The sequence below is a fragment of the Podarcis gaigeae genome, assembly GCF_964106915.1.
Source record: "Podarcis gaigeae genome assembly, chromosome: 5".
Classification (NCBI taxonomy): domain Eukaryota; kingdom Metazoa; phylum Chordata; class Lepidosauria; order Squamata; family Lacertidae; genus Podarcis; species Podarcis gaigeae.
This window is the reverse complement of record NC_139681.1, coordinates 67,567,727-67,591,627: the sequence shown is the minus strand read 5'-3', so window position 1 is coordinate 67,591,627 and position 23,901 is coordinate 67,567,727. Positions and strand designations below refer to the sequence as shown.

At 41.2% G+C, this 23,901-nt stretch overlaps 1 protein-coding gene and 1 long non-coding RNA gene across 10 annotated transcripts in view; one reads left to right on the top strand and one right to left on the bottom strand.

The window, feature by feature from the left end:
• PIK3CB (phosphatidylinositol-4,5-bisphosphate 3-kinase catalytic subunit beta) overlaps positions 1–13,579 on the top strand; it is a 100,396-nt gene extending 86,817 nt beyond the window's left edge. For all 9 annotated transcript variants that reach the window (XM_083742074.1, XM_083742071.1, XM_083742070.1 and 6 more), the window contains 6 exons: positions 379–457; positions 6,475–6,642; positions 8,199–8,322; positions 9,256–9,401; positions 10,849–10,981; positions 12,121–13,579. In XM_083742074.1, the coding sequence (XP_083598200.1) occupies positions 379–457; positions 6,475–6,642; positions 8,199–8,322; positions 9,256–9,401; positions 10,849–10,981; positions 12,121–12,258 (788 nt within the window). In that variant the 3' untranslated portion in view covers positions 12,259–13,579. The remainder of the gene's footprint in view (positions 1–378; positions 458–6,474; positions 6,643–8,198; positions 8,323–9,255; positions 9,402–10,848; positions 10,982–12,120) is intronic.
• Positions 13,580–19,613: 6,034 nt separating this feature from the next.
• Positions 19,614–22,154, bottom strand: LOC310845326. The gene is made up of 3 exons (XR_014564639.1): positions 22,111–22,154; positions 21,861–21,993; positions 19,614–19,728 (listed from the first exon to the last, which is right to left on the bottom strand). It is a non-coding gene; the product is annotated as an uncharacterized lncRNA (long non-coding RNA).
• Positions 22,155–23,901: the final 1,747 nt, after the last annotated feature.

Below are 23,901 nucleotides of genomic sequence, written 5' to 3'. Positions count from 1 at the left end.
AAGGTTGTTTTCTGCTGCTCCAGAGAAGCGGACACGGAGCAATGGATCCAAACTACAAGAAAGAAGATTCCACCTAAACATTAGGAAGAACTTCCTGACAGTAAGAGCTGTTCGACAGTGGAATTTGCTGCCAAGGAGTGTGGTGGAGTCTCCTTCTTTGGAGGTCTTTAAGCAGAGGCTTGACAACCATATGTCAGGAGTGCTCTGATGGTGTTTCCTGCTTGGCAGGGGGTTGGACTCGATGGCCCTTGTGGTCTCTTGCAACTCTATGATTCTATGATTCTATGTGTTTGTTGCAATGCACATAACACTGTTGGTCTTTAATTCAAATTTCTTAGTAGCAGCTATTTGATAAAATCATGCCTTCCTGTTTTGCAGATCTACGGCAAGACATGTTAACACTTCAGATGTTACGCCTGATGGATTTACTTTGGAAAGAGGCTGGTCTAGATCTTCGGTGAGAGTGCCTGCAGTTACTAGATTTTCTGTGTTCTTGCCAAGCTCTTGCTTTTCAGAGATGTATAATTAGACTATGAACATGTTGGGCACTACATACAAATGGCAAAGAGTCTGCTTCTGATGGCTGCACTTTTTATATTATTCATTTTTAACTTCTTGGTAGGGGGTGATATTAGACCTATGGTATGTTTGCTTTATTGTATGATTCTATATTCTTCTGTTAGTATTGACAGAGCAAATAACATTTGGGTCCTGAGCTGTGTACGGCTTTATGCAGATTAATTGCTGCCCACTTTGCTACAAGGAAGTTGTGAACTGGGTTCCTCTCATCTCCAGCAGCATCTCAGCTGCTTGAGTGTTGCATAGCAGAGCCGTCTGTGGCTTCTACGCCTCCTGGAGTTGTAGGTGTTTTTGTATGATACCATGATTTGTGCTGTCAATATTCAATCGCTGGCAAAATGCCCACCATTGTGGAACACCTTATATATTGCAAAGATATCTAGGAGACAGTATATGTCTCTGCACAGTAACAAGTTCTAGCCCTCTCCAGGATCTCTGTAAGTGAGAGCTGGGCCACAGTTGCAAAAAAAGCACACTTAGCAACAAAATAGGGCAAGGCGCTACCCCTGGTAAATGGATCAATTGCAAATACGAGTCAACTTGATTCGCCTGAATAAACAAAATAAATAAGTAAATGTCAGATTACATACAAAAGTTTAAACAAAATGCATGCACGCTTCTTGAATCCTGCTCTTGAAATTTAGTGGTTTCCACTTTTTCCACCTGCAGTCACTTCCCTCTCCAAATCATCATTTTATTTTACTTACTAAAATAGTTGCATTCCGTTTTAAAACATAAAACCCAAATCAATCAAATTAGCATTAAAAAAAACGAAAATGTAAAGACCCCAAAATATGAGCTTTGGGGAGGAGCCCTGCAACTTTCAGAAGAGATCCTAAACGTACCCTGAAACTGCAAACATAACCCTGAAGTCAACCTTTGCCTGACTTCAGAATAGCCCCAACAGAAAAGAATCCTGAATAAACATCTTCCAGAAGGGAATTTCAGAGCTCCAGTGCCATTGTAAAAAGGCCCTATCATGGGCAGCAGTCTAAAGGGGTGTGGACCAGAGAATAGGGAGGGTGAGCCGAATGAGAAGTCTATTTGGTTCCCTGCTCCTGCACTAAACTGTGGTTCTTAACATTACATGAGAATAAACAATGTGGCTTCCAAACACTCTGAAGTGCTTCTGTTGGCCATTTGTCCCATGCATGGTCCCTTGTCTCCTGGACCAGAGTGTCTTACATAGGAGTATTATTGTGCTGTAAGTTAATAGGACTCTACAATATTTGCTTATTTTACTTGCTACTGTGCATATTGTTTTACAAAGCTAGGAAGTGTATTCCTGACACACCAGATGGTGATCTTAAGCTCATATCTTAAATATTTTTTGTAGGAGTTGAACAAACAGAATGAGCTTCAGACACACAGCCATAGCCCACGCAGATAAGAGCGGCAGTTGTAAAACAGTGACCCATCAGGCAAATATGCTATTCACGAAGAGGTTCTCTTTAATTATGTCTCTGGTATCAGAAGAATTTAAATATAGATTATTTCAGGAAGTTTATTTGCTTCCTTCAGGGTAAACAGATGAGTGTTTATTTTCTCTGAAGTCATATATTGATTTACCATCTCTTTTGGTAACAGGAAAAATATTTGGAGATACTTTTCTTCCAAATAAGCAGCTTGAATTTTGCTAAGAGTTAGGGTAAGGTCTTCCTATCTGGCATATGTCAAACAATAAAAATGAGAAGGTTGAGCAGTTGTTTTGCATTTGCTGCCTCCCTAATGTAGGGTGGAGCTTATAAATCTCACCCACATACTTTGTTGGCAATCAGCGCTAAGTTTGGAAGAGTTATTTAAAATGATTTCTCTGATTCACTCTTATCTGAGGCTGACTTAAGGAAGTGGAGTAGGATGAGGCAGTTCAAAGGTTGCTTTTTAAATCTTCCAGGAAATGATTGACCAGCTGTTATAATAAGTGTCTTATGTGTCAATCTTTTTTTCCAAATAATGTTAGGGTTTTTGTTTTGTTTTGAAAAAAGGAATGGTAGGCTAAATGAGCTGACATAAAACTCCATCAGAAATCCTTGTGCTTATTTTTATACCCCCTTTTAATTGCAATGTTGGAATCTGTAAGAGGAGTTTAGGTTAGCCAAAATCTACAGGAGCAACTGAATACTTTTTTTTATCTAGGTTAGAGAAAATGGGGCACAGTCTGCTTCTCCTCAGACATAGAGCCTTCTGCCGGATTCCTCAGCTGCCACCCCAGCAGATGTTTGTCCACGCTTTTCTTGGGGGGGGGGAATTGGGGAGGGTGGTCCTCATTAACAATACATCTACATTATATTGGTATCCTCCAGATTTTTTTTTACTATAGCTGCCATGAGCCAGCCAACATGCCCTAATGTTTGGGGATGGTGGTTGTTGGACTCTGAGAATATCTGAAGGGCCCGGGTTGGAGAAGGTTGGTCTAAGACAGGCATCCCCAAACTCAGCCCACCAGATGTTTTGGAACTACAACTCCCATCATCCCTAGTTAACAGGAGCAGTGGTCAGGGATGTTGGGAATTGTAGTCCCAAAACATCTGGAAGGCCAAGTTTGGGGGTGCCTGGTTTAAGGCAATGACTGCATTGAAGCCCTGTTCTCCATAGAGAGGGAAGCAGAGAGCAGAATGACCAGGCCAGCCTCTGAAGACAACTACGGAGTTTTACAATCTCCTGAGAAAGTGGCATACTCTAAGAATTCTCTGCCTGGGAAGCTCTGGTGCTTAAGTATTCCTCTCCAAGGAAAAAACAACCACAAATTATGAAACTAAAGAGTCTGCCGAATAATGTCATCCTCAATGTATATTCTCATTCTCATATTTTGTTCAGTATCCTGCTGCATTACCAAAAGCGGTCACTGCAAGGAGGAACAGGATTCTTGTGACTCAGTCTCCAAATGCTTGGGGCTCACTTTGCTAATACCTCCAGAACACAGGTGATGACTGTGCACCCTTTCAGACAAATGGAGAGAAGGTGATCTTACTTGGCTTTCCATGCCTTCAGTCCCTTGGTCTGGCACTACCATATCTGCTTTTGGTCCAGTTTTGACAATGGTGTCTATAAAGTGTGTACAGAAAAGTAAAGGAGACCAGGTGGCACTGTGGTCTAAACCACTGAGCCCCTTGGGTTTGCTGATCAGAAGGTTGGTGATTCAAATCCGCACAACAGGGTGAGCTCCTGTTGCTTTGTCTCAACTTCTGCCAACCCAGCAGTTTGAAAGCACACCAGTGCAAGTAGATAAATAGGTACCACTGCAGCAGGGAGGTAAACGGTGTTTCATTGCGCTCTTTACCTTTACCTTTACCTTTAATTAATAGGGTTGCCAACTTTTTCCTTTTTCTATTGGCATTCTATGCTTTCAACCATTGCCCCAAAGGCAGAAATTCAGCACATATTATTCTGTTAGCATGGAGGTGGAAGTGGCAGGTTAAAGCTTCACCTGTTGAATTTCTGCCTGCCATGTAGCCATTAAAGGATTGATCTTCTGTTAAGGAAAAAGGGACAACACTAATAACGAGCAATAAGTTTCCTTTTTATGGTTAAAAATGTGGCATGGCTATGGAAAGGATATATTTATGGAACAAATAAAAGTAGGCAAAAGGACACCAAATCAGGGAAGAATCATACAGACAGTGGTAAATATAATACATTTAATGGGTTCCAGGGTGCTCCGATAACCAGGCCTTTGGGAAATGGCAAGACCAGCATCATGAAGTTCTGCGTAATGCAAGCAATTTACTCGTGAGCTTACTCACCCCCTCTACCCCCCACTCCCAACAATCCATGAAGGGAAGAATAAAGTTATGCATTGTGGAGGCTGATAAACAAAACTTATAGCAGACTTAGAGTTGCCATGTGTCCTCTTTTTCCAGGACATGCCCTCTTTTTGATGGGTGTTTAAAATGAGAGTTGTCATAGCGATCCATAGTTAAAAGTAGAAGTCGGCAGATGTGCCCTCTTTTTTGCTTTTCAAAATATGGCAAGAAGCCTGTGGTAAAATCTTGTCTTTGTTACAAAGAAGGTTATAAATTCAAAGATTAATTGTGATGTAAGGAAAGCACCAAACCATATCAAATTTATTTGAAAGAGGCCGGGCTTGAACTGATAGGTGGACCTTAGGGGGACATTGCAGAAGGAAAATAGCAGTCATTTCTCAGGGTGGCTTATAGATCTGTCAGTAGGCTATCTTTATATAGTTCTTTTATGGGGACAAAAGAATCCCTCTGGCAGATGTTGAAGGCAAGGATGAGGTGGACCAGGGCCCTGAGGATTTGTCCCCAGCTTGACTCCTGTCAAGCTGTCTCTCTGACGAGGATGTTTTTTCCTCTGGTTGTGAGCTTACCATCCTCAGGGGGCTGAGCAGCTTTCATCATTGCCTGCTTTTGAAGGGGAAGTTGTTGGAAGCGTGCCCAGCGAAAACTGCAAGTAAGGGTGGGTTGAAATGTCACGAAGTGCAGCAGGCAGCAAGCGTCACACTTTAACCTCACAAAACCCGCCCAAAGATTCTCAGGTCGTAATAAGGGCTCAAATGCACTTCCTTAGATCGAGGCAGCAGGAGTTTCAGAAGTGCAGCTGCTGTGCGATCGCCTAGAGTTGGTGGTGGGATTCAGCATTATTATTATGTGGGGAAATGTTGAATTGAGCGCAATGGCACAGATTGAGATGTTGCTTGCTGTGTTTGTTGACGTGATGGGAGGTGGAGACAAAAGTACATCTGAATGGCCAGAAGTTTGCCAGCCCTGCAGTGTAGGAAACTTAGAGCAAGTGGGGAAGAGGATAGCTGGACTTCTACTCTGAGCATATTTGAAAATGGAACTGTCCAATGAACATGGCTTGGCTGTGTTTGCATTAACATTCAGCTTCCTAAGTGATGGAGTAACAGCTTCTCATTATTTAACTCTGCCTTGATCATTGGTTTTAAACACATTGAACTGAACTTTGGCTTTGATGGGAATGTTCTTCAAAAGGAATGTTTACAATCTGCAAAATGTTGTTGTTTATTTGAAAAGCAAGCTGAGATTGATTTAATTCTCTTATAATGTTCTTATAATGTTCTAATCCTCCACAAAAGTTGCATTATAAATCCTACTCTGTAGGCTCCTGGTAATTGGTTTTTTAAAAAAACCTTCCTTCCACTTCAGGCAATTCTGCCATCCTTTATCTCATTCCTTTAACAGAAAATCAAATTTATACCACAAATCCTAAACAAAAATCCATTCCAGTGCCATTCACAACATGAAACTATCCAGCCCCTAAAGCCTGGAGAACTTCTTCATTCAACTGCCCTATCATGTGTATCCATTTTTCAGAATCCAGATGCTTTATCCTTCCACAATTGTGTTCCTTGCTAAAGTAAGTAGCCTCATCTCATGAAGCTCCCTAAATGACTCTCCATGGGGCTGGTACACCAGAGGCCATTTCATGCCTTTTAAGTACAAAGTGTGACTGATTTTAAATTGGCAAGATCCACTTGTCAGTTGCGAATGGGACACATACATTTAAGTGACTGAATTTCCTTACAAAATCAATAAGGGTTAGGCTCTTGCTTCTGCATTCACTGCAAAGAGTCTCTCTTTTGTATTGGTGAGTTCTTCATGCTTCTTTCTTCTTCCACATAGTCCATTATGCCAACATACCATTCTAGCAGATTGGAAGGAAGAAATAAAAGAAATAGCACCATCTGTTGTCAGAATATTAGAACTTCAAGACTATGATTTTTCTCCCTCTGCTTCAAAATGCTAGAACTTGGACAACATGTTGTGTTGAGTTTCCAATAGTTGTTTTATTTTTTAACCCAGTCCTTTTATTTTTTAACCCAGTCCTTTAACCCAGTAACCTATACATTTGCCCCGAGAAATTGTTTTAAGCATGTTTCTGATTTGTTTATAATTTCTCCATTTTCCTCAGAATATTACCTTATGGATGTTTAGCAACAGGAGATCATTCTGGCTTAATTGAGGTTGTTTCTACTTCTGAGACAATTGCAGACATTCAGCTAAATAGTAGTAATGTTGCTGCTGCTGCTGCATTCAACAAAGATGCTCTCTTAAATTGGCTTAAAGAATACAATTCCGGGTAAGCTGTAATTTATTTATTTTTATGATGTTGGATTTTTCATAAAACATTGACATCTCACAGTTCACACGAATGACCTTTACAGTGTATTAGAGGTGAGCTATCACAATTTGCATGTTTGTGGTGGGATCTAACTGTTAGCACAGGCCTTGAGTACTTTCTCCAAGAAGCATATTGCAAAACAAGATATTTAACAGAAGCCATAAACTAATGCAAGTTAGTGAATGGAATTAAATTCAGCTGAACAAGGTTACTAAGGGTGATTTAACTCATAAAAATTAAAGCTGGAAACACCCTCTCTCTCTGCCTTCTTTTTCTTTTCTGCTAATTGAAAAGCAGCACCTTTCTGACATTATCTCCCTGGAAAATAAATCCCCAAAGATCCTCATTGTGTCAGGCTGTGTGGAACTCCTGACTTCCACCCTTGTGGAACTTTTCAACACATCCAGAATTCCATGTTGGAATCTGGTCTATCAGGCGTAAAGGATGCTCTGATCTTTCATGCCATCCAGGGAGGAAGAGAGAGATCATTTCCACCTGTATAGTGTTCACCTAAAATTGTAATCAAAACCAACATTCTTCAGTAATGCTCCCCTTGAGAAATTCCTCCCCTCACTCATCCCTTTTATTAAATGGATGGCTTTGTTTGTTCTTCCTGGGATTCAGTTTCAGTCAAAAGCAAGAGAGTAGTAGCCGTGGTCCTGTCCACTAGGTCTATTTTGCTTTCCTTAGAATTTATTTTAGTCATAGTTAACTGACACAAGGCACACATGCCATATATTGCAGTGGGGTTTGGGGGTTTTGTGGTGCACCTGAACTTCCCCTCCTTTTTCTTTCCCTGCTCACCCTCCCACAGGCCTCCTAAATCAGCCCTCTGGAACAAACTTGGGGAGAGTGTGGGAAACAGAGTGGGGTGGAAACTCTATGGCATGAATGGAAATCCTTGCACCAACAGAACACAGAGCATTGGATACCACCCAGTTTCCAAAAAGATTGGCCACTGATGCTTTAAGTGTCTCCTGTCACCGTTCCTTTCAGTGTCCTTGCTTAAAGCTGCAGTCAGTTTTTTCAAGCCAGGCAGTTATTCAGATCCTGAGATCCAGTTTAACTGATCCTCAGCACTGTGTTTCTGAGTTTTGAAAGTTGCAGGCAATAATTGTGAGAGGCGTGTTCCGTGTTGTCAGCAAGGTGCTTGATGCGTTACCATTGCCAAACAATGAATATTGCCTGTTCACTGTATGTTTTCACAGTAAATCTCATAAAGGACAAGCGTAGCTCTCTACAGTGTTCTTTCTGTGAATTAAATTTGCACAGCAATTTCACATATTGGAAGGCCCCCATAAAAACACAGCTCACAATGTTTCATTATCTGGTTATATTCAAAGAGACTCTAATGTAGATTTTGTGTTTGCCTTCTATCTAGGAAGATGCTTACCTGATGCTGTGCAAGGGGCAATTCAGGATATGCCAGTTTCTCTTCTTTAATTTTAAGCAGCATGGATTTGAACAAAATGCATTAATATACCAATAAAATCCATTTTTTCTTTTCAATTCAGAGATGATTTGGATCGAGCCATTGAGACATTTACTCTCTCTTGCGCTGGCTACTGTGTAGCTACTTACGTGCTGGGCATAGGAGACAGACATAGTGACAATATTATGGTCAGGAAGAATGGACAGGTAAGGTCATGGTAGGCAAACAAAGCACTACATGGTCCTCTTGGTGAAATGTTTTCCTTGGAACCTAGTGTATTGTATTGATTTTATTTATATCCCACCCTTTGTTCCTCCTATAAATAAAACTGCTAGCACAGGTGCAAAGCTAAGCTGGGTCCAGTATGGTTTCATAGTGGATGGAGGACTGCATGTTGGAATTTCTGCCTTGCAGGGGGTTGGACCTGATGACCCTCGGGGTCCCTTCCAACTCTACTATTCTATGATTTTACGATTCATCACAAGCAAATCACACAAGCGGGTCACATTAAATTAAAAACAATACAGAAATCAGTAAAGCAATAAAATCTGAATTGCTTCAGTTGCTTCTTATGAAAATACCACATAGTTTGCTTATCTCAACTGCCATCTCCTCCAGAGGCAAGGAGGAAGACAAGGGTTTTCAGCTGGTGGCAAAAGCTGAACTATCAGCCGCACATTGGAGGGGAAGAGCATTACACAGCTGGGCTCTATCCCAAACTAATGCACGTGGGACTTCACTCAGTGATGGAACAACACTTTCAAAGTGTAATACCCTTCTAAATCATGTAACATTCTATAAATACTAAGATCCACTTTCTACATGGCATTTTCCTACACAGGTATTAAATGTAGAAAATAACTTCGTGTTTGGGGACTATGAAACCTGCTCTATTTTGCATTTCATTAATATGTAATGATGGCTTCTGCCTAGGGCCATATGTCTGGTGCTGTGCTGATTTACTTGCTAATAAAGTAACTTTTAAGTCACAAACCATTTCTGAGCATTGGGGCTAGAAGAAAAATTATTCATGTTGCATTTTGGAGAAAATGCATGTAATAATGCTTTAACAATTAGAGCAACAGAATTATGAAATTATTGATTTATTCACTAACTTCTCTTCCTATTCCTTTTCGCAGCTCTTTCACATAGATTTTGGCCATATTCTTGGAAACTTCAAATCCAAATTTGGAATTAAAAGGGAGCGAGTGCCTTTCATCCTTACCTATGATTTTATACATGTCATTCAGCAGGGGAAAACTGGAAACACTGAAAAATTTGGCCGGTGAGTCCTAAATTCTCAAAATAATTTCCTAAGATATTATAGTGGACCACAAAATGAAGTCATCAAACAGTAAAATAAAAACAAAGCCATAATTATGAACAAAATCACACAATATAATCTCAGTGTTGAAACTGATATTTTGTTAAAGCAGTTCATTAATTTCAGTGGGTCTGCTCTGAGTAAAATTTAGTGGACTACCACCTCTATAGTCACACAGCTTATCTCTTTTCCCTTGTAAACTCTTTCTGTTTCTCTGTCATAATATGATGTACACACAGTCTCAAAGCTTACTTGTGTTCACATGAAGGTTTTCTTTCATTCATTCTCCTTGGAGAATGAAAAAAAGAAGAAAATTTCCTGCTATTTTTGTAAACCTCCCTGGGAAATATAATTGAAGGATGGTATAAAACCACTTAAAAGGAATACATAACACTCCCATTCTATCAAGTCTAATTTCTTAATCTTCCTGTTAGTAGGCTAAGAAAAACTAGGCATAGTAAACACACTGGAGAATTTAATTTTGGAAGGCATATTAAGGTACAAACACACTCAGAAACGTGTGGAATTAAGTGTAATGGTATCTTTGGAACAGTGGCGTAGCGTGGGGGGTGCAGGGGGGGCCGGCCGCACCGGGCGCAACATCTGGGGGTTAGGGTTAGGGGGCGCAAATCCACGGGTTAGGGGGCGCAAATTACTTGCCTTGCCCCGGGTGCTGACAACCCACGCTGTGCCACTGCTTTGGAATATGTATTCCTATCACTAGGGAGCAGCTCAGACATGTTTGCTTCCAATAACAGCATATCCACAATAATGTCCAGTTTTCTGATCCTCCTCCATGGAATCACCCCGGTATGACTTTCCCTAAACTAAGTAACAGTTTCTGCTACAGTCAAGTCTTTCTTGAAGGGCCTTTACATTGCTGCTGCACCATAATCCATCGCAACCCTTTGCAAATCTTGCAAACTTGTTAACCTGGTACTTTCACGTGGGCTGCAATATGTGTGAATCCCTCTCTCCCTTCCTCCCTCCCTCCCTCTCCCTCCTGCATGCCATAGAACAACACCCCATAAACCATACAGACACCACCTGTTCCTTGGCTACATTAATTTGCTTTGGCGCTGCAATACAAATGACTATATTTGGCTTCCTTCCTTCTAGCAACTGGAGTTGTGCTGCTCTTGTATTTTCTGTTGCTACGCAGGAGGAAAAACAAGTGATTTGCAAGGGATCCCTTTTTTCACCTAAAGAGGGAACAGCCCTTGGTTTGTCCACGTCAATTTGCAATATGGGTGCAGGTGATGGGTTAACAAGTTCATTTACCTCAGATAACAGCAATGAGTAAATTCTGTTCAAACAAATGTCTCTTGAACCAGATCAGGCTGCCTGGGGTCTGGCCTACTTTTTGTTGCCCTGCTTTACAGTATGTGTTTGTTTGTGCATGTTAAAGGTTCCGCCAATGTTGTGAAGAAGCATACTTGATTCTGCGAAAACATGGAAACCTATTTATCACTCTCTTTGCACTGATGTTAACAGCTGGGCTTCCAGAGTTAACCTCTGTTAAAGACATCCAGTATCTAAAGGTAAAACTCTGATAGGCACCTTAGGTGATATTTGTGCTTTTTCCTAACCATGTTCAAAGTTTGTTCACTGTGATGCTCCTAATGTAACTGGTGTGGTCTTCCTCATATGCTGTGAACATAAAAAGCTCATTGGTTCCTCTAGTCTAGTTCTGTCTACTTCAAAGGACGATGGCTATCCAAGACCTCAAACAACATGGTTTGTTTTCTTTCATCTGAATACTAGATAAGTCTATACTCCATAGCAGAGGTTTTCAACCTTTTTGAGTCCACGGCTCCTTTGACCAACTACATTCTTTCTGCCGCACCTCTGTGGGGTTTAGGAGCCCAGTTATGTCACCCCTTGCTTGCACAGCTGACAGCCCTTTACCCCTTCCTTGTGGAGGGTTCCCTCAGCCTCTTCTCTTTCCCCCTCTCCTTGGGAGTCCTCTGGGTTGCCACACCTGTTCTAAGGCCTTAAATGAGCATTTTAGGTTATATTTTAGTGATTAAGATTTAACTTATATATATTTTAACTGCTTCTTTATCTGCATTGTCCCTGTTATACCCAATTGCAAATTCAAATGTATCCCTGTCTTGTTTTATTATTTCCCTGATGTTGTATGTGAGCTGGAACTGGTCTGTGATCAAAATTAATAAATTCATTCATTCAGCCACAGCTGCTGCCCCTGATCTCTGAGCTGTCCCCGCTGCTCCAAAGAGAGGTGCCTTTTCATGCTGCCCCCATAGGGGCCGGTGAAGCACCCCCTGCCCAGCGCCAGAGGCACCACTTTCCTGCAGAGCTTGTAGCTAGGGCTGCTGCAACAAACAGCTGTGCAAGCCTTTGGGAGGCAGAGATACAAGAGGTCATTAGAGGAGAGAAGGAAAGAGGGGCAGAGGCCAGTGTTGCCCGTGGCACCCTAGGGTGTCACAGCACACTGGTTGAAAACCACTGCTATTTAGTCCTCAAATTGGGCAGATTTATTTTTGTGTCAGACTGAAGAAACAATACTGTTCATAGAGCATAAGAAGCATATTCTTACTGTGTGCAGCAAAACAGTGGCAGTTTGCCATGGAATAGCAGTATTGGCAAGTAAAGAATTCTCAAGGGTTGGCTATTCAAGGCAAATAGCAATCTTCTTAATACTACTTTTTGTTCCTAGGACTCCCTTGCCTTAGGAAAGAATGATGAAGAGGCACTAAAGCAATTTAAGCAGAAATTTGACGAAGCGCTCAGAGAAAGCTGGACTACTAAAGTGAACTGGATGGCACACACGGTCCGGAAGGATTACCGATCCTAGGTGGTTCATGAATTTGCACTAAGCTTAATGTTACCCTGACAATAAAGTATTAAAAGGGAAACAACAGACCCTTTCTCAAAACAGACCCAAGGAAATTGCCTGAATGATTCCTGATTTTATTTTGCACTCTGCTTTGGAATGCTTCAACAAGATTTGGGATTTTGTAACATTAGCAGATTCCTCAATCGCTTCTGCTGACTTTGCACGCTGAAAGCTACCACTAAGCTTTTATATTATTATTATTTTGATACATTGAGAAGCTGTAAATATTTGAGATTTTTTATGTTTGGACAGTGTTCTCTAACTTGGTCTAGATGGGTAGAGACTTTTTGAAGATCTGATTGCTAAACAGCATCAGAGATGTTTCTGATGTCTTTAATTCTGCTGCAACTGAACATTGTTGTGTGTATATATACTTTTTTTTTCTGGCACAAACATATTTGTTCTGCTGTAAATAACTGCCAGATCATTCATTGTACAGCAGGGTGCTGCTTTATTGTCTTGAACTACTGCCAGAAGAAGAGAGGTTTCTACATTTAATAATGAAAAGAAAAATATTTAAAGAGACTCTTTTGCCCCAAGTGCTCTGTGTTGATATAAATGTATTGGAATGTATGTAGAGCATATATGTTTGGGACAACCTTTTGCTCTTGGAAATTCCACCTCAACGTTTACTGCCTTTTTGAATTTTATTGAACGTTCAGCGAAAGCCTGCAACATCTAAGCTTTTGAAGACATTTCAATAAAGAGTTTGTCACTGGAAAACCAACAGGCCACCCATAACAACTATATTATCTGCACACATTTGTGTAAATCACAAAACGGAAAGCATTAAGCATCATAGTCAGGTTTTGTATATGCAGCTCAAACTAAGGGAAGTGTATGTTCAAAACCAAGAGATTGTGATTTTAAAAAATGATATATTATATCCAGAAGGGAGTCAGACCTGTTCTTTACTACTTAAATGCCTGCAGCACTGTTTGTTTTGTCAAGGAAGTTTGTATTTTGCCTAAGTTGATACATGGGAGAAACTGGATTTATTTTAATTTATCCAATGAGGTACCATACTTTAAGGTGCTTATAACAGAAGAGTAATTCAAGTTAAAAGTGCAATAGGAACAGCTTGTTTAAAGATATAAACATAAAATGTTTTGAAACAGTGGCGAGGTGGACTTCTAACTACTGCTTACTCGCCAAAGAACACTGGTAGTTCTTAACTTTGATGATGATTGAATGAAAGTAATTATATATAAAGTTGTCTTTGAATCAGAACAATGATTTTAAATAGGAATTGCATTAAAGTCTATTTTACTTTGTCAAATGTGTTTGTGTTTCTCTAAAGTATGCTATATTCAGTTGGATAGAGTTCTGTGTTAATATTAAGCTGCAATCATGTTGGGGATTCACAATTTGTGAATATGCTAAGAGGCCAAAGCTTAATGAGGAATATGTCATAAATGTGAAATTACACTAATTACAATAATCATGCACAAGTGTGAGAGCATACACACAGTAGCACTGAGAAGCTTTCAATTACTCTTTCCATGATGTAAAATTTCATTTATTTCAGTCATTTACTATACTGTATCATCAGTCTGGAATCCAGCTGCTTAATTATTCCCATGTTTGTGTTTCAATGGGAGATCCAGCTTGTATTCTGGTGCCTATGACAGTAAAACATCCCATCTAAGTGGCATGAAGCTATCTATCATCTATCATCTATCTATCTATCTATCTATCTATCTATCTATCTATCTATCTATCTATCTATATCTATCATCTATCTATCTATCTATCTATCTATCTATCTATCTATCTATCATCTATCTATCTATCATCTATCTATCTATCTATCTATCTATCTATCTATCTATCTATCTATCTACAGTATCTATCATCTATCTATCTATCTATCTATCTATCTATCTATCTATCTATATCTATCATCATCTATCATCTATCTATCTATCTATCTATCTATCTATCTATCTATATCTATCTATCATCTTCCACCTTTTCTCCAAGCATGGTGCAAATGGTTCTCAATTTTATCCTCACTAATAACCCAGTGAGATGTTAGGTTGAGAGTGTGGTGGCTACACCTAGGTCACCCAGTAAACTTTGTGGGTGGATATTTGAACCCTGGTCTCAGCACTCTAGCTACTATACAACACATAACATGTGCATCAGATATAGTGCTTTTCAGGCAGATTGGACAGTTTCAGTTTTATATGTAATTCTAAGAGGTGCACCTCACACCAGGTGTGCCTAACCTGTGGCTCTCCAGCTGTTGTTGCTGGACTCCCAACTGCATGACCAGTTGTCAGGGGTGATGGGAGTTTGTAGTCTAGAAAGGTTAACCATCCCCTGCCCTATACTCTTCAGATTTGATTTTGGTAGTGAGGCCCAGCTCCATTTTTCCTGCTAGTAATTTCTCTGTGTTTATATCCTTTGGGCATAAAAATTTCAAGTCTTCTGTTACTCCTCCAAAAATCAGACTTGCCAAATCTCCAACAGGATAAAGGGTCCCCCTTTTATAGATGCCATTTTTATATGTTCTCTCCCTCCTCCCCCCTTTTCATGCACTGTTTTTATACCTGTTAAGGCTGTTGGAAGAGTGTTGTGATTTTTCTTTGCAATGGAAACCAATGAAAAACAAATGAATACCTAATTGCTTTTCATTTATAATTTATTCAATTGAATTCCCATTAGTTTTCCTAACAAACAAGTGGGGCTCAATAGTTTCATTTAGTTGTTCAAATGAATGCTCTTCCCTTTTGTCATAAAACGCCTGTGATCACAGTTTTCTTCTGAACCCTGTCCCTCGTTTACCTTCAAAGCCAATGATAACCCTTACACTGCAGTGCCTCCAAAGAACTGTGAGTGAAAGAGAAACGGATGCTAGCACTGTGTGCAAACCCTGGCAAGAGTTGTGCATCAGTTCTTGTGCTTTTGCTGGCTGAAGATGTCACACAAGAACATTTTTGCATTCAGTTTCACTGTTGCCATGCAGCACTTTAGCATGAGGTATCAAACAGTTCTGCTACAGGTGGAAAGGCGTTGCTGGGATCCATTGCACATAAAGGAGGCATTACTATGGTCATTTACAGAAAGGTAACGCCTTTCTGTTCTGCTGCAGCCCCACTCCCACCTTCACTGGAGCTAAGACCCGTGTGCCTTGAGGGGGCGGCAGGAGGAAACGAAGAAGGCTGGGAATCACCAGTTCCTGAAGACACCATCAATAGAAAGATCTGTTAGGCGTACCACCATCACCTCCTTTCCTGAGGCATCTTCACATAGACCTGTGGGTTCCTGAGGGAAGACAGAAGTGAGGAAGCCTAGGCCCATGGAGCTTGTGGGATCTGCTCCTGAAGTTAGTCTGATAATATTTATTACTGTTTGTGTTGAGGTTCTAAGTTGTGAGGTGCCTTGGCAGAAAGGTGGTACATAAATAAGAGAGAGTGCTGTTGATCTGAATGCATATCCTAGTAAGGAGTTGAACATATGACATGCTGGCATGGAGAAGGCCTAGCTAGCAGATCTGAGGTGCCTGTTGATCTTCTGCTGCCTCAGAATCAGGCACCTTATGAATACAATATTTACTATGGGCAGGAAATTTGGCAACAAGCTTAGCCTTGCTCTCTTTATTACTAACCATATCTCCAGCTGAGATACTTGTAATAATTAAGGCCATAATTTCCATCCTCTTTTCAGCCACTTGCACATCTAGCAGGCTACTCAGTTTTTCCTTGGCCCATAGACCTTAATCCCATCATTGACAAATAGCTGGTATTCTCAGAAATAGATCAAATGCCAATTTACTTGATAGGTCACATCTCATGTTATTTCAAAAAGTAGGAGATGCCCCAGTATGATAGTGTCCTAGATTGTACAGAAGGAATTCATAGTGCAAGGTTTTCTGGTGCCAGCGTTATAGCAGCTCCAAGAGACATAATGCTGAAATGGAAAGAATGTATATCCCTGGCCTGCCAACATTACCAAAGCAGTCCAGGAAAGAAGTCATGCTGCTGTGGTTTCTGTGCTGCTGAGGTAATATTGGAAGATACTGTCAAGGGCTTTGGCTGCCATTACTCTTGGATGGCTCTCCTAAGCCTGTCCCAATAATTTGCTTCTTCAATGTGTGACTGGAAATGGCTTCAAATCAGAGAAGTCTCTGGTCTCATGGTAGTTCTGTGTTCAAACCCCACTCAGTATGGAAATAGTTCAGAATGCAAGCGACACCCAGGAAAACTTGTTTATTATTCTGCATGTAAAAGTTGTTATGGATTGGAGGATATTAGAGAGGGGTTGGCTTGAGATAACCCTGTTGTCATGGTCAGACCATTTTCTGTGGAGCTTTAGTCTGAAAGAGTCAACTGCTCCCTGCAGAGGAAGGAGGACGAATTAAGATGGCCTGCTCACAGAGATATATAGCAACTGATGGTGAAATGAAGTGGTAGCTAGAGGCTTTTTTAACATTAAATACTTAGGTGAAGAAGGGATCCTTCCATCACTATCCTATTCCTCATAACACCTTTAGGCTATGGAATACAGCTTGTGAATACATCCTAGGAGTAGCCCATCTCCTTTATGGTATCACTTTAGGTATGCGCTGCTTAAAGAAAAATTCAGGTATTTCTTCTCCCTCTACCAGCTATTATGGATGATGCCAATTAGCAGCTGTTATCTATGATAACTGTGTGGCTCCTCCAAGCTAACAGACTCTGGGTGAAAACAGACCAGTTTACCACATGGCTAACTTGGGAGTTTGCCTGCTGCTTACATGGGCGTTAAAATGTGCTAAAAGGAAAACAGATGACCTTGGCTGCCTTGGTGTTTGCTGTGGTTGTCATTGCTCCGCCCCTAGTTACTGACTTGTTCTATTGCTATGGAGTGAAGAGACATTTCTCTCCATGCCTTGCTGCACTGTTTTATCACTACTTGCTGGTTCTCTGCCTTGGGAAGGTGATGGTTAATCCATTCTCACATAGTGATGCATAGTGATAGTGTTTCAAAGAGGTCAATAAAATATTCCCCCCTATTTGGAGTTGATCTCAGGAATTACTTTTTTTAAAAAAAAGGTTGTGCTGCTGTTTAGCTCATGGCACCCATTACTGTGTGTAATTTCGCAGTTAATTCTCACACGTCCTCACAACTCTTCATTGCACAACACACAGCGATAACAATACCTTCCATGATCACAGAATCTCTTAAAAAACGATGATCTGGCCATCTTATTATGGGATAGGCCAAGATTCAATCCTTAGGCTTTTATTCCCCTCTACCCATTGTTCTCCAGGAAGAAACAGCCACTTTTCTTAGCCTGCAGTGGTGAAAGTCTGAGATATACATTTGAAAAATAACTCCTCTGAAAACATAGCAGATATTTTGGAGAACTGCCAAAAGCCCAAGAGAGATTTAACCATTTCAGAATATATAAACACTTCTAGGAACAGAAATCTGAAAATCTGAAAAACATGGGGAAAAAGCGAAGAAGATGGTGTTTCTTTAAAAGTAGCTCTTGCTGGGACATTGTAGCCCAGGCAGTGGCGTAGCGTGGGGGGTGCAGGGGGGGCCGGCCGCACCGGGCGCAACATCTGGGGGTTAGGGTTAGGGGGCGCATATCCACGGGTTAGGGGGCGCAAATCCACGGGTTAGGGGGCACAAATTACTTGCCTTGCCCCGGGTGCTGACAACCCACGCTACGCCACTGAGCCCAGGAGAATAGTTCCCCACTTTGATATCACCTGCTTTGGGTTATTAATACAAACAAGCCCTTTTCAAACATTCTTCCCTCACATGAATACAATTGCATGAGGGGAAGCTGAGGCGTGTTTATTGGCTCTGCCCTCCTACAGCATTCTCTGCACCCCATCCATGTGGGGTGGGTGGGGAAGAGCTCCGAAGGGGAGGGATCCTGTTCTAGAGATGTGGTCTCCCCACATGATTTAAATTGTCTGAGAGAGCGAGAGAGCAAGCGAGCGAGGATGCAGAGCCAGGTCTACCAAACACAGCTCTAACTTCTGAAAGGGAATACAATCAATTTACCAAGTGGTTATTGTGGGTTCATAAGGAACCCAGGCTTTAGCAAACAGTAGGTTGTTAGTGGGGTGCGGGGGGGGGGGTCACACCCCAGGAAGCTGACATATACCAGGTCAGACAATGGGTCCATCTAGGTCAGTATTGTTTCCACAGACTGGAAGCTGATCTCCAGGGTTTTAGGCAGGGGATATTGCCAGTCCTACCTGGGCATACCAAGGATTGAACCTAGAACCTTCTGCATACAAGGCAAATGATTTAACACCAGTAACCTTTCCTCAGTGCAGACTATGCAAATCTGTGGTCAAAACCAAACCTTAACATTGGGTAGCTGTTTGCCTGAATTGGATCTATGGCTCCCATGACAAGATGTGAAAGAAAAATAAGGGGTTGGGGGACACTCCCCAAAATGACTAGTGAACCTCCAGAAGCCACTGACCTAAAATGGACCTCTGGACTTACCCAAAAAGGCCATTTTGTTTCCAGGTGTCCAGACAATGGCTCCTTGTTGTGTGAATCCAGCTATGAAAAAGCTTGCTGCATTAGCACCTGTAACCACATAAGTAGGCTGATACTTTTGGGTGCTGAGACGAGTTTGCTCATTTTCTGTTCTGCTGTGGCTAGAGATGGCAAGTCTCCAGAACGACTCCTGGTTGTCTGGATTCACCCAGATAATGCCCTTGTCCGGTGGCTTTTAAGTAGTCTCAGTCTTTCTGTACAACCCACATACAAACACTGTTTAAAACTTCAATAAAACTTTAATATACTAGAACATCAACAAACATTTTTCTGACAACAGGTCCTAGATCAGACAATATATTTTACTGAGCTAGCCTGACTTGCTAAGATCTGCATCATTGCAACCCTATTCTTTTCTCGATTGAGAAGTGAAATCAAATACTGTATGTTTCATGCAGCAGAGGGAATACAGCTTCCTGTGCTTTGTTGGTGATTTCACATACTAACCTTGCACACCGACTTGGCAATGTGCACACTGCTGAGCCATTTGAAAAGAATGCCTGCTATGCAGGGCAAGGAAATTTCTTCAGTTTGTCTCTACAAAGTCAGGACAGAGAGAGTCGCAGTAGAGATTCGGTTTCCAATGTAGCCAGGTTACAAGACCTGCCAGGAGAGAAGGATGGTCCTGCACAGTGCTTACATACATGGTGGTCTTGGGGAAATTCAGAATCCAAGCAGCAAAATGAGTGCCTTCCTCTGTCATAGTGATCTAGCAAACTGTGAGCAATGAAGCTGCTTTCAGTATGTAGCATGTTGCACACCCTGCAAACGACAATTTCACATTTGGGACACATTTTCCCAGAGTGAGCCTTCCCCAAGGAACACATCTCCTTCTGGGCTTTCAGCTGCATGGACTCTTTTCTTTGCACACCTCTCTTCTTGTCTTCAAGGTGCCCATTATTTTCCTGAGGACTAAAAAGCCAAGACAAAATAGTGATCTGAACAGTCAGTGGCAGCTACCATTTTCCAAAGTGCATCAGGGCAAAGGGCCTTCTCAGTGGTGGCGCCCGCCCTGTGGAATGCCCTCCCATCAGATGTCAAGGAAATAAACAGCTATCTGACTTTTAGAAGGCATCTGAAGGCAGCCCTGTTTAGGGAAGTTTTTAATGTTTGTTTGATTGTTTGTTTGTTTGTTTTTAAATAATTTTTATCAAATTTTCCATTTTAACAATCCAATCAGATCACATTAAGTGTTCCAAATTATATAAATACATATCATATGGTCCAAATATTCTGCCAAATTATAAATTTATGTTGGGGCTTCCCATGCTTCAAGTTCAGTGGGACTCTAATCAAATGTTTGATAGTTTATTGTGCTTTTAATTCTGTTGGAACTCGGAGCCACCCAGAGTGGCTGGGCATAAATTTATTTTTATTTTTATTTATTACCACCACTTTTCACTGCATGTATGATGAATCATAGAATTTTAGAGCTGCATAGCAGAAGGAGGCATCACACTGGTGAACTACCAAAAAAAGGAATCAAGCCATTTGAGTAATTTTTTTTGAAGATTTAAAGGGATTTATTACCTCCTCAGCCTAATATCCTGCCACCAAAGCAGGAGGGCCCTGGGAGGGATAGATCCTGGGTTTGCCTCATGGTGACCCAGCAACTGGTGGGAGCTGACAAGTTGCTCAGCCAATCAGGAAAGGGAGGGGAATTTAAGTTAATAATCAGCTGGGACTGTCAGAGAGTGCAGTCAGAGATTGTCTATGGGTTAGACAGGAACCTGGGATTGGGGACAGGGTGGGCAACTGGAATCTCTGACTATCTGCGTGGACTCTGGTAGGGTATATCTGTCAGCGGGAACAGATTCTAACTAGCTGAGGGAAAGTTTAGGATTCTAGAAAGGACTGGGTGGTGTACGAAAATAACCATCCTAGAAAGAAATTATCTTTCCAAAGTCAGGTTTAAAATATGAAGTTAAGCACAATTTTAAATATCTCTGTAAAGAGTGTTTGTATGAAACAAAGTGTTGTGCCTTACAAAAGTCACCAGTGAGCTATACAGTTTGGTTTAGACAAGCCTACCCAAATATCTAGGGCGATGCGTTTTTAGTTTTTGCTGGTTTAAATTTTGTGAATGTTTTAAATAGTTTTTACCAATAATTCTATTCTTATATTCCGTTTGTAAACCAAGCATATTTTTGTTACAATCAAGCATATCCTGTTTATTCCCCATTATTTCTATATATAATCTTCTAGTCCAGAGTTTTCTTACCATTGTTCTTCTTTCGGTGCACAGTGCAAAAATCTACATTTTTCAGATTACACATGAAATAAAACACAGTTGATCATAGTTCATGGGAAGGACAATGTGGAAGCAGATGGTTGTAAAACAATTATGGCTTTAAAGGTAATCAGCAGCACCTTGAACTGAGCCAGTGAAAATGGCAATTTTGACTGGGGTTGCCAGCTGGTCAGCAGAGGGATGGCTGTACCTCCCCTTCTACCTTTAACAGCACCTTAATAAGCAAACAGCAGATAAGCTCACAGCACTTCCAGATGAGCTGCTTATGAAGCATTCAGCCCAATTTGTTCACTGGGAGATTCAAGGACACTGGCTAGTTAACAAGCATTATTCCAATTTGCTTGCAGGTTAGATGAAGCCGCATCAAAGAAGTAATACCTCCCTCTTTCCAGTTCAATTCTTCCATCGCTTTCCTTATCACAAAACTTCCAGTATTTGGGGGAAGTGACTTTATTGTGCAAACCCTCTAATCAGCTGTAATTGTGTAAACCGAATTTGCCAATTAGGAAATGAATCCCACTCGAAAATAGCAACGGTCTCAAAGAACCCCAAGATGTTACTAATTGCTGGTGTCTGCATAGCAAGCTGCTGCTCAGGGCAATGGAGCCACCTGAAAATATGGCACTCTTTGATGTTGCCGCCCTTTGTCTGTCTCGGCCATTTAGTTGATCAACCTCCTTTTCCCTTTCATGATTACTCAGTGTTCACAATGGCTCCGGTGTCCAATTTTAGTTCAACCCATGCCATTTTTAATTTTCATTAGAAATAAAATATTAAAAAGAGAAACACTTACATCACATTCCGTGAAGGTCCAGAAAAGAGACTGAGTGTTGAAAGCCTCTTCTTAAAGAGATGCCCATCCTTTTTCCTGCAGTGTTTTGCATCACCGATACCCTCTTCCCTTCTTGACTTATTGAAACTCTGGCCTGTCTCAATGGCAGAGCAGAATGCAAAAGTATGTTCTCTGATCATCATGTTTGCAAGTAAGGAGCTTACTCCCCAAGGGAGGGTGGGATGGTCATAAGTCCAAGTTGCGTACTAACCTGCAGGCATCTTTGGAAAGCAGCGCGTCTCAGGCAATGAAAACTCCAGCTTCAGGGATCCCTAAGAAAGAAGAGATGGCCAGGTGTGCCTACTTCAACAAACCAGAAGCAGCAATGGTTGCGAAGTTTAAAAATTGCCTCTCTCCCTTTCCAAATGACCCTTACAGAGCAGTGGTAGGAGCAACAAGAGTCTCCCGTGTATGCAGAGCATGGGAAGGAGAATTTGGTTCTTGTAATGAACAAGCGCAAAGCCAGAAAGTGAACTGTTGCTCAGGGCGCTGCATATAAACAATTTCTTTCTCCTATTGGTAAATCAACTGATTAGTCTTCATTTCCGCGACGTGTCACTGCATCTCCAAGACAGATCCTTTTGCCTACTCTAATTGCATTAGTCTCTCTGCTCTCCAGTTGATATTTTAGTAATTGTATTTACTTTTGGCTGATGGACTTGCCCCACAGTTTACACTTGCTCTCGGTCTCCGGTAAGTACCTCTGGCTCATCCTGGTGATTTGTCAGATCTGGAAGCATTTCCCAATAATTACTTCTAAGAACAGATAATTAAAACTAATTTTGAAAAGTAGTTGCAAAGTATTCCTATTCCTGCACTAAACTGCAGTCCCAAACTACATCATACTGACTATTCCTTAATTATAGACTGTTTAAGAAGCTACTGAATTATAGAATTGCATAAGGGGGCCCAGTCTGACAGTGAAATTCATAGTCTTATAGGTTTGGGGTCTTCGGGCAGACACTCTCTCTCTCTCTCTCTCTCTCTCTCTCTCTAACATTAAGAAATATATTTACCCAAAATCCAGATTGAAATCCCTTTTCAGAAACAGGGGAAGATAGTCCCATTTTCAATTCACCCTAGAGACTTCCTCACCTTACTATTCCCATCACCTGCCAAATATCCAGATTTTACCAGCAGTAATTAAGTCCCACCCCTTTGTGACATCACCTCTGCAAATGAGAGAAAGGCTCTATGCTTTCTGACCTGGTAGATGAAAAGCCATAGCTCAGTAGCAGAACACATGGATGCCTAAGGGTGAGGGTTCAATCTCCAAGTCGGATCAAGACAGATCCCTGCCTGAATTCATGAAGAGTTGTTCCCAGTCATTGTAGATGCTGAACTAGCTAGATGGACCAGTGGTTTGACTTGATAAGCTAGCTTCCTATCAGCTATGAATACTACCTCCAATGGCTCTAAGACAGAGCAAAGTGAATGAGGCAAAAAGAATTGTCGTGATTGCTCATGCTATCGAAGCTTTCCTCTGTTGGTTTGTTGGTTTGGAGGCACTGCATATGCAGTATACCTTTAAAGCACTGTAGTTAGCTCAGAATGCTAACATTTTGAGGGGTAAATTGCAGTGCTCAGAATTCACCAATGTGATCCAAATGCAGCCAGTGACGCCCTTCTCTTCCAGTAACGATCTCATTTTTCCTAAGGTAAAATAACTGCTGTAGGGCATCAACTGATGTTTAAAACTTACAGTCCTATCCACATTCACTATAGAGTAAATTCATTTAATTCATTGAGACGTACATCTGTGTAAATGTAGACAGGCTTCATATCTCAGTATTAATTACTGAATGTATGATCTTTTATACCTGTGGTACCTCAATAAAATTTACCTGCATACTCTTATTTATAATTATTTGTTTATTTGTAGTATTTTTTCCTTTCTCTTCAGGAATGAAATGCTTTGTGGGTGGGTAGGGGGGTAGCTCTGGGATTACTCAGTTGGCAGAGCATGAGAATCTCAGGGCTGTGGGTTCAAGTCCCATGTTGA